Source organism: Oncorhynchus nerka, linkage group LG2, assembly GCF_034236695.1.
Source record: "Oncorhynchus nerka isolate Pitt River linkage group LG2, Oner_Uvic_2.0, whole genome shotgun sequence".
NCBI lineage: Eukaryota > Metazoa > Chordata > Actinopteri > Salmoniformes > Salmonidae > Oncorhynchus > Oncorhynchus nerka.
The window spans coordinates 48,790,667-48,801,437 of record NC_088397.1 but is presented as its reverse complement, the minus strand read 5'-3'; the positions used below and the strand labels follow the sequence as shown (position 1 = coordinate 48,801,437).

Here is a 10,771-nt window from a genome sequence, read left to right as displayed (position 1 = left end):
GCTTGGCACTCCGCATTAAGGAGACAGATTGGAGATAAGGCTCTGCGATTAGACTACGGTCATATCCAGTGGGTGTACTTGTACATCAAGCTACAGAAACAGGAGATGGGCTCCTGCCCTATGAGCCAATGCTACTTCACTCACCAACCCAAACTGTATCCCTCACATCCCTCTCCACATGGACAGATTTAGGGGTCCTCTCCCCTTTCAATGCTCTTATGCTCATCCTTAAATTCCATAAGGTCTGAAATGGACATGAGTCTACGTACTGTACAATTATCTAGGCCTACGTAACACAATCTATAACTAGTTACTAGTTAGTAGCTTAGTAGCTAGCTGATACGGAATAAGTAAAACCCTTAATTTCCCTGGGACGAAACACCTCCCTCTGCAACTGGATCCTGGATGTCCTGACGGGCCGCCCCCAAGTGGTACGCTGATCCTCAACACGGGGGCCCCTCAGGGGTGCGTGTTCAGTCGCCTCCTGTACTCCCTGTTCACTCATGACTGCAAGGCAAGACTCCAACACCAAGTTTGCTGACGACACAACAGTGGTAGGCATGACCAACGACAACGATGAGACATCCTATAGGGAAGAGGTCCGAGACCTGACCATGTGGTGCAAGGACAACAACCTCTCCCTCAACGTGAGCAAGATAAAGGAAATGATTGTGGACTACAGGAAAAGGAGGACCGAGCACGTCCCCATTCTCATCGACAGGGCTGTAGTGGAACAGGTTGAGAGCTTCAAGTTCCTTGACGTCCACATCACCAACAGACTATCATGGTCCAAACACACCAAGACAGTCGTGAAGAGGGCACGACAACACCTTTTCCCCCTCAGGAGACTGAAAATATTTGGCATGGGTCCTCAGATCCTGTACATTGTCCATCTGTAAATAGCCCACCCAATCTACCTACTTCATCCCCATACTGTTTTTATTTACTTTTCTGCTGTTTTGCACACCAGTATCTCTACTTCTACATAATCTGCTCATTTATCACTCCAGTGTTAATCTGCTAAATTGTAATTCTTTGCTACTATGGCCTATTTATTTCCTACCTCGTGCCTTTTGCACACACTATATATACTTTTTTCCCCTACTGTGTCATTGACTTGTTTATTGTGTTATTGGCTTGTTTATTGTTTATTCCATGTTACTTCATGTGTAACTCTGTGTTGTCTGTGTCACATTCCTTTGCTTTATCTTGGCCAGGTCGCAGTTGTAAATGAGAACTTGTTCTCAACTAGCCTACCTGGTGAAATATATATATATTTTTTTAATCCTTAAAAGGTTCTACAGCTGCACCATCGAGAGCATCCTGACGGGTTGCATTACTGCCTGGTATGGCAACTGCTTGGCCTCCGACCGCAAGGCACTACAGAGGGTAGTGCGTACAGCCCAGTACATCACCGGGCCAAGCTTCTGCCATCCAGGACCTCTATACCAGGCGGTGTCAGAGGAAGGCCTTAAAAATGGTCAAATACTCCCGCCACCCTAGTCATACTGTTTTCTCTGCTACTGCACTGCTAGCGGTACTGGAGCGCCAAGTCTATGTCCAAGAAGCTTCTATACAGCGTCTACCCGCCAAGCCATAAGACTCCTGAACAGCTAATCAAATGGCTACTCAGACTATTTGTATTGCCCCCCCCACGCTGCTGCTACTCTGTTATTATCTATGCATAGCCACTTTAATAACTCCACCTACATGTACATAATTACCTCGACAACAGTGCCCCCTGCACATTGACACATTGACTCTGTACCGGTACCCCCTGTATATTTACTGCTGCTCTTTAATTGTTTGTTATTCTTATCTCTTACTTTTGTAAGGATTTTCTTAAAACTGCATTGTTGGTTAAGGGCTTGTAAGTAAGAATGTCACTGTTATTTCACTGTTTTGTATTCGGTCCATGTAACAAATACATTTGATTTGATTTTAATATAGCACATGGATTAGTCATGAATTGGGCACAGGTCTCTGATCGCGCTGGTGAACGGTAGCTGACAGTGTTGGCTGATAATGACAAGCAGGAGCTTCCTGCAGGAATTTGTAGTCTTGCTGAGTGAGGTCTTCTCTGTAGTTAATTAGCATTTCACATGTTTTTAGTATCCCACCTTCCCCAAAATACGTGTACATATTGGACAAAAAATGGTGGCTCCTGTATTAGATTTATTCTAAAATATTTATTATATTCTACTGGGCCATTTACTTTTTGTTCGTATTCTTATCTTTTATTATTTCTAGTTGTTGCATTGTTCGATAAGGAACCTGCATTCTACCTGTATGCAACCTGGACTCAGGGGTAGACATAACATAATACATGTAAACACGTGGTATTACATTTAGTATGATATGTTTAATTTCATATGGTATGTATTATTTTGTGGATGTCCATCATCCATTTCATATGATAACTACCAATTACAATGTGTATGGTATGCTACGAATTAGAATTACTACTATATGTTACAAATTCCAATTTGTTGTAGCTAACGTAAACCTTAGCTAGATGGCTAAAATGAGCTAGGCTATTGGTTAGGTGTTAGGGTTGACTAACATGCTAAGTAGTTGCAAAGTAGCAAGTACCTAAAGTTGTCTGGAATGAGATTCAAACACACAAACATTGGGTTGCTAGACGTTCACATTATACACCTACCCACCCTACTGTCTGCCTTAATTAGGTAACATTCTGTTTTACGTAACCAAAGATCATATCATACTAATTTGAGAGTTCCGGATTTAAATTTACTGTGTTACGTCTAGTTTATGAGACCAGGCTGGTGTAAACCCGTACATATAGTAATACTTGAAACTTGAAAATATGTCTGTTTTGTGCTTCAAAAGCATGCACAAACTGCGTGAAATTACATCATATTTGAATACATAGCTATATATAATCCCAGCTATTCACTTTACTCAACAATACTGGAAATTGGAATATAGGCGACTTTGTATCTGCTCATAAAAATGTATACTTTATGTTATCAAACCCGCCCACGTGCGTTCATCGCGCCAGGGTGCTGTTCTTGATTGTGATTGGATATTAATATGGCAATAGGCGTGGTCGTTGTACATTCGTTTACCGGGCTGGTTGTGCAACTAGCTTGTCTGCTATAGTCCGTTGTGTAAGTCGTTTTTACTCACGTATTTTGTCTCTAGCCAATTCAATACATTCTGTGGAAATGGCAAAGATTGAACTAAAGCCAGTTGGAACGAACTTGTTGAAGAGTGTTTCTGGAGAGGTACGTATGTGTTGAAACGTCAATGTTTGTGTGAGATAATGGTGGGTTTAGGCTCCTAGCTAGCTGATTCGGAAGATGTAACGATTCTGGGTTTATAAGCGAGGATATCGACTCTGCCGCACCAGCATGGTTTTGCGACACAGTCGATAGCGCGCTGGACTTCGGGCTAGAAGGTCGAGGGTTCGAGACCTACTCCCCCTTGTTTCATTTACAATACTCAGTAGATATAGACCCAGGTTTTTACTGGTTCGGACAGATCTGTTTTCTCTTTATCAGGTTGTGCCAGGTTTAGAAAGGTCGAACGGCTTTCCTAGCCAGCTAACTTGCTACTTTGCGAGCCACAGGCAGCACTTTAATGATTGATATAATCCCTCCATTGCTGAAATCACAACCTTATCATTACCTCTTCATCCATATTATTATTGCAGCAAATTGTAAATGGCATCCCCTAGGTATGGGTCAAAATGTTCAATACAATTCAGTAGAGGGAACATAAACATTGATCTTCCCCATCTCAACCACTCCCTATCTACCTCCTCCATCAACGTTTCATACCTCCCGCTCTCCCTTGCTGACTTCTATCCTGCCTCCCTCCTCTCTCTCAATGTTTCATACCTCCCACTCTCCCTTGCTGACTTCTATCCTGCCTCCCTCCTCACTCTCTCAATGTTTCATACCTCCCGCTCTCTCTTGCTGACTTCTATCCTGCCTCCCTCCTCACTCCTTCAATGTTTCATAACATGAAAGTGTTACTTTGTTCTGACTGACTTTTTTACATTGATTATTCACTCAGTCATTGTTTGTGAGCCACTTATGTACTTCATTCAATTTAAACAGATACAGATAACTATTCAGGGAGGTAACCTCCCTCCTTGCCTCCCTCAATCTTTCATAACATGTCATTTTTCTCTGTCATTTGTTGCAGAGTGTGGAGCTCCAGTCTTTATGGAGTGACAAGCCTGTGGTGCTGTTCTTCCTGCGCAGGTTTGGCTGCCAGGTGTGCCGCTGGACAGCTGCAGAGATCAGTAAACTGGAACCAGACCTGACAGCCCACGGTATCGCCCTGGTGGGCATTGGACCTGAGGAGACAGGCCTGGAGGAGTTTAAGGAGGGGGGATTCTTCAAAGGAGGTTAGAAAAACCATTGCTGCTTTGCAAAAAAACACATTCTCGATTGGGGGCACAGAGTCAGTTGTCCAAAGTCACATTACAGTTGGCTGTAAGTGTCAATACACCAATGATGTCTACAACCCAGCCTTTTTGACTTCTCAAGCAACCACAAATGTATTCAAGCACAAATGACTTTAACAAAAAAAAAAAGTTAAATACACTTTTTTTAAGCAAATCAAATATTTACTTAAATAGTATATACATTTTTTTAAAGTATATAAAAATATATTGATCTTTGAATACCATTTTACATTTTAATGACTGTTTGTCATTTAGAATCAATAGAAGCTTTGTCACCCTTACACAACATATGTAGCTTCCTTTTGTAACACTCAGTGCAAGCGGGCGTGTCCTAAGTAGCCATAGTTACATAGTTATGACCATTTACTAGGAAAGCAATAAACTTGCCTCCTGATGGATTCCACAGCCGACCATAAATGCCCTGCCATAGTAAGAGTTTTGCGAATTTGTTGATCGTATCATTATCTGCCTGTTGTCTTCTGTGGCAGACCTTTACATTGACGAGAAAAAGCAATGCTACAGGGACCTGGGCTTCAAAAGGTAAGCTGGGTCGTCTGAGTACTATTTACTTCCCTAGGTGTACTACTTGGAGTGCCAAGAAGAAAAATAGCTCTTGAAGAGAACTTACATTTGTAATTTTACATTTGTAAACAGGTACACGGCTCTGAGTGTGGTTCCTGCAGCACTGGGGAAGAAAGTACGAGAGGTTACGACAAAGGTAACGTTTGTGATTTCACTTTGTCCAATAGCATTTCTGTATTCATGGTTGACACGGGAGGGGGGTTATGTTCAGTTGAGGACATATACATGCAGTATCGTCTGTCTGTCTGAGTGGAATTGGAAGGTGTTTTACATGATTTGTCCTCTGCTCTGTCCTCCAGGCCAAAGCTCAAGGGATCCAGGGGAACTTCACTGGGGACCTCCTACAGAGTGGAGGCATGCTCATCGTCGCCAAAGGTAGGTCCATACACAGACATGGGGAGAAAAGGTTGAAGTACATTCCAGATAATCGCCATAGGAACCATATATAGGTCAGAAATACAGCTTTCAGGGGTTGACCTGTCTGGAAAAACATATCAAAGCTGTTGTGATTAGAATTGATTGCTGGAAAGATACATTTTTCAAATATTAGTTAAATACATAAAAAATAACCATGTGTGATAATAAGTTTCATAAATTAAGATCCTCATGGGATTTTTTTCATAAATAGATGTAATGCTGTGGCCACTTTTTGTGTACTGTACCAAAGATTTTTTAGAACTAACCCAAGATGCACTATAGCATGCTGTTTCCAATGGAGCAAATGAAGCATAGTAGGCAGAACAAGCAAGGAGGTGGGCAAAACCAAGCACGCGCTAGCGAGATCCAATTGGTTCGTTCTACCATGCGTTTGCATATTTCCAATAGTGAATGCCTATGAAGTACGCGTGTGCAATGACTCAATTCGCCCTTGCAGTCTTTCTAAACAACTCAATTCTTAGGGTAAAGTCTATAACACATAATCCTTTTTTGGTGATCAGAAAATTGTATTGAGATCAAATGTTTCATAGATGAGAGAATTAGCAGAAAGTCAGCCCAGTCTCGCTCCATTTTCTCCCACTCCTGGCCACTGGGCTTCCTCTCATCACAATATTTGGTGGTGAGTGGAAATTCCAACCACATGCTTCAGATTTATACTTCTGCCTAAACATCCGTCTCCTTGTTCTATCTGTGACTGTACTATACTCTCCACCAGAGGGCAGTGTGATAACATCAGTTCACACTAGACTGGTATTTGAGGTTGTTGGTATGCATCTCAGGCCTGTCCATGCTGTGTTTTGTGTACTATACAGGTGGAGAAAAAGTACTGCTACACTTTGTCCAGGATTCACCCGGAGACTATGTACCATTGGAGGACATTTCCAAGGCTCTTGACATCTCAGCCAATGTACAAGCAGGGGAGAGACCACAGGTAAGTTGGCAACCAACCAATGACGGGCAAGACAAGAACATTCTTGAGAGAGACCATGTTCTGGAATAATTTATATTATCATGATTTAGTGATTACTGCTGTTGTGAATGAGCTCAGAGTAGGACATTTTTAGATCTCATCATGTCACTCTGAGATAAAGAGCTGAGTTTTTCCAGGCTGCGGATAAGTTCCTTATGGTGATTTTCCCACTGATGCTGTGTGCAGACACAGCCACACCTATATCAGAGAATACTCCTTATTGACAATGCCACACACATTCTGCCTGCACTCCATGATCCAGATCTTTTCTTCAATTTTAGATAGGCAGCCTGTATTATCACTCTTAATTCTCCAAACTCCTTTGAACCTTGACAATGGTCTTTCTGGCTGGTGTAATAGTTTTTTCAGCATATCCCTACAGTGTGAGATTTTGAAATAGCTCCCATGAGAACCTGATGATTTCTCAGTGCTCCTATGGAATCAGGAAGAGAATAGATAGACCAAGAATACCATAGCTGCTGTTTCATCTCCCAAGGATGTTCCCGTGAATAGGTTGAGCTGTTGATAATTTGTTGTAGGGAGAGGTCAGACTGGCAGGGTTTATATTTTTAACCTGTAGAAAATCTTCAGACTCTCCATTTACCCTTTCTTGGTGATTTAATAGATAATGTGTTATAATCTGTCTAAATCATGCGTCATCTTAAACCACCATTCAGATAAACACAAATTGGAGCTTTAACGATGAGTGCCCGGGCTGGCCACCTTGAACCTATGTGAACGTGAATAGATTACATAGGAAATGACAGACATCTTGGACGCATTCTCCACTTCTTATTTGACCTCTGTGGTCAGTGTGTGAATGGGTGCAGTTTGACTACGCTACTGATATTCGCTGGGGTTGACTTGTAAATGACTTGTAGATCTATGAATGTCAACACAGTTATATGCTTAGTTTGACACTGAAGGATAAGTTGTCACAAAATATGAGGTATTTTTGGAAGGTAGAACTTAATATGAGCAAAACATTTGAGGAAATCGGCAATTCGGAATGTTTTAAATCGATTTTCTGACTGACGCATGCTACATTTTGGATCAGTTTGGGGAATGTGGACTGATGCAGTCGTATCTTCAACATTTTGAATCAGGGACCGATGCGTGTCGGTGAATCATTACATCCCTAATAGTCACGTTTACGCCCACCCACCCATCGTTTGTCATTCATCAACACAATAGGGGTTTTGTAAGCACATGCCTTGAGAAATAAACAGAGTCATACTTCCAGACGACTGAGTGGCTGGTGACCCGGTGATTGTTAGTGATGTCTGCAGGCCTAAGAGGCTCAGCATGTGGGACACAACTGCAGGCTACCCTCAGGCAGGCCGATGTTCTGCTAACACTTCAGTGCCAGGCCTAGAGCCAGCAAGGCATGGGTGTTTCCCGTGACTGCTAAGGACAAGCAGATGTCCTCTCACCAGCTCGGGAACACAGCAACCTTTATGCTTTCTTTATAAGGGTGAAGAGGTGGGTGAAATAAGCCTTTAGGCTCCAACGCCTACATTGCAGTGCCGCGGTCTGTAAGCCCGGAAGGCGATGCATTTCATGGATAGCCATTTTATCACGGTTATCATGAGCTAAACATGACAGCATTTGTTAAAAAGGCATGTGGCTGTTTGATAATCACAGGAGAACAAGTTTCAACTTAATCTGTCCATGGTGAGAAATGACCCCAGCTCACCCAGTGTGGGTGGGTTAATATGCCCACATAGGTCCTCTGGCCTGTCTGGTAGTAAACACAGTGTCACTCACAGGCTGCTATCTGTGTCTGAATCAGAGCTGGAAATGCTCCGTTTCTCCCAGGGGAATCAATTCAGTCCCCTGCATTTTATTTGATTTATTTATCTTTTATTTTACTTTTACTTAACTAGGCAAGTCAGTTAAGAACAAAATCTTATTTACAATGACAGCCTACACTGGCCAAACCCGGATGATGCTGGGCCAATTGTGCGCCACCCTATGGGACTCCCAATCACAGCCAGATGTGATGCAGCCTGGATTCGAACCAGGTACTATAGTGATGCCTCTTGCACTGAGATGCAGTGCCTTAGACCGCTGCACCACTCGGGAGCCCCTGTGCCCTACCGCATCTCCAGCTCTGCCCCTGGCCAGGGGCACCAGGGACATTATTCCACCCTCTCCCTCAGGAGGCAGGCGATTTCCCCTGGACAGGGCTTGGTGCACAGGGCATTACGAGGTGGTTCCTAAATTCTATACTACAGGCCAGCTTCTGTGAGATGTGCTGCACGGCAAAGAAGCTATGTGTTTTGTTATTGGAGGATTGAATTAAGTTGATGTCATTGAACCTTTTATGAGACCTGCTGTCAGTTGTATGTCTATGGCAGGAGAGTGTTCCTGTGGCTGAAGGCCAAGTCCTGTTCTCAATGACGCATTAAAATACATGTTTGAGCCAACACTTAGCTGTCCTAGTTGGCTGTAAATCCAGCCATTGTAGCATTCCATTTGACAGCAAAATGGATTAAATCTCATCCCTTCTCCAGAATGGACTAAAAGCTCTCCATTCCTGACTTACCACATCTCTGAGAGAGTGGCATTCAGAAATAAGGAAAATATTTGGGTCGCATAAATCAAACTACAGAACCTTTATCTACAGCATAAATGAATCAAGCCCAAGGACCAGTAACTCCTCATCAATGCAGCCCACATAACACAAAAGGCACAAAGTAAAAGCTAATTAAAATACTGTCTGTAAAACAAAACAGTAGCTACACCGAAGTCCAAAACATATGGTGTGTATGTATATATATATATATATATATAGTAGTACTAGCTATGGAAAAACGTGACGTGTCTTCCCCTGGCTTTGCACCTACAGGCACGCAGACTGCCTACAGTGTGGGCCGCAATAACATCTCCAAACTGATTTGACAATTTCCTCCCGACTGTATTTAGAACTGAAGGGATGTTCTAGAGCGCAGGCTTTCACATGTGGATGAATGTGAGAGTTATAAATGTCCTACAACGGCTACTGTAGGCAGCAGAATATCCGCGAAATCTTACTACTTTAACCTTGGAGCAGTGTGCTTATTATGTCACTCACAGTTGACTTACCTGTCTTGAGTACATGTACAGCAGGGGTAGGAAACCCCGATCTTTGAGAGCTGTAGTCACTTCATGTTTTGGATTTAACCGATGGGGAAGACCAGATGTGTTGAATTTAGGCAATCACTGAACTGATCAATTAGCTCAGGTGTGGTGCCTAGTTGGAACAAAATCCTGCAGTACCTCCGGCACTCCAGGAACAGGGTTTCCTACCCGATGTATTTCCATTATCCTTATCCCCCTGAGTTGTTTTTGAACTATTGTTTTGGCTTTGAATGAGTATATCTATGAAAGAGTACCCATTTTTTGGCCTTTCACCATGTAATAACATGCAGAATCTACTGCGCACACAGCTGATTAGTGAAGGTGCTGGAGGCAAAAGTCTTTGCCACACTTCCAGTCATGTGCAAATGTATTTAATTGTGGCTGAGCTTTCAGTCAGTCAGCCTTTATCAGAGCACTATGTAAAATACCCAGTTGAAGGTTAATCCTTATAGTAGTATAACCTCGGTATCTCACTGCATCTCCTCCCAGTGCAACGATGATGTTTGTACCAGATGAAGCCTGAACACACCCTGGACTGGTGACAACTCAAGTGCACTTTGGGGAGGAGAGCTGAACCCCGACCACCAATCAAGCGGGGGCAAATCTGGACTGTGAAGCAGGATGATTATAACCTTTTGAATCTACGTCAATGTTTATTATAATGGATACCCCAACTCGGTACAACCAAATCCATTTTGATTCTCGATTATAGTAGATTACTAGATGTTTTCCAGTTTGTAAATCCGTATTTATAAATGATTGTGGATAATGTTATTAAATAGTATCAAGTTGCTTGTTTACTGGTGAGTGGCCAGTCACTCCAGTTCCGTCACAGAGCGGCTAATTTAAACACCAACTGTATGTGTGCTGAGGCTTGTGCTGACTTACGCACGCCTCGCTAGACATTCCTATAAATGATCCTGATACTTTTTCCTTAATCAGATACATAACATTTAACATTGAAGATTTTATTTTATAGTAATTTCTCAATGGTCTGTGACATTCTACGACGTACTGTGTTTGAATTTTTTTTGTATGTATGTGTCGTGCCCAATTAAAATGAAAACTTGCTATTTCGTGGCTTATGGGATTGAATACAATGACTTTACCCTGATGTTGGTGAGTGTTTTGCAGAGATCTGTGAACACTTTCCACACTCGTGAAATACAAACATGGAGTTCAGTCATCTGATCTGGACAGAGCTGCCAGGTGTTGGTTGT

General features: G+C 42.5%; 1 protein-coding gene across 1 annotated transcript; it reads left to right on the top strand.

Annotated features, from left to right (window-relative positions):
* The first annotated feature begins 3,062 nt into the window (after positions 1-3,062).
* prxl2b (peroxiredoxin like 2B) lies at positions 3,063-10,627 on the top strand. The gene is made up of 7 exons (XM_029672552.2): positions 3,063-3,248; positions 4,174-4,378; positions 4,927-4,978; positions 5,093-5,156; positions 5,320-5,395; positions 6,271-6,389; positions 10,041-10,627. The coding sequence occupies exons 1-7, from the start codon at positions 3,189-3,191 to the stop codon at positions 10,065-10,067; spliced, it is 603 nt and encodes a 200-aa protein (XP_029528412.1). The 5' UTR covers positions 3,063-3,188; the 3' UTR covers positions 10,068-10,627.
* The last annotated feature ends 144 nt before the right edge of the window (positions 10,628-10,771 follow it).

What these genes read in the sequence shown, in the direction of transcription:
- prxl2b (XM_029672552.2), top strand. Translation starts at nt 3,189, where the DNA reads ATGGCAAAGATTGAACTAAAGCCAGTTGGAACGAACTTGTTGAAGAGT. An exon ending in AGGGACCTGGGCTTCAAAAG is followed by an intron (nt 4,979 to 5,092) that starts GTAAGCTGGGTC and finishes ATTTGTAAACAG; the next exon opens with GTACACGGCTCTGAGTGTGG. An exon ending in CATGCTCATCGTCGCCAAAG is followed by an intron (nt 5,396 to 6,270) that starts GTAGGTCCATAC and finishes TGTACTATACAG; the next exon opens with GTGGAGAAAAAGTACTGCTA.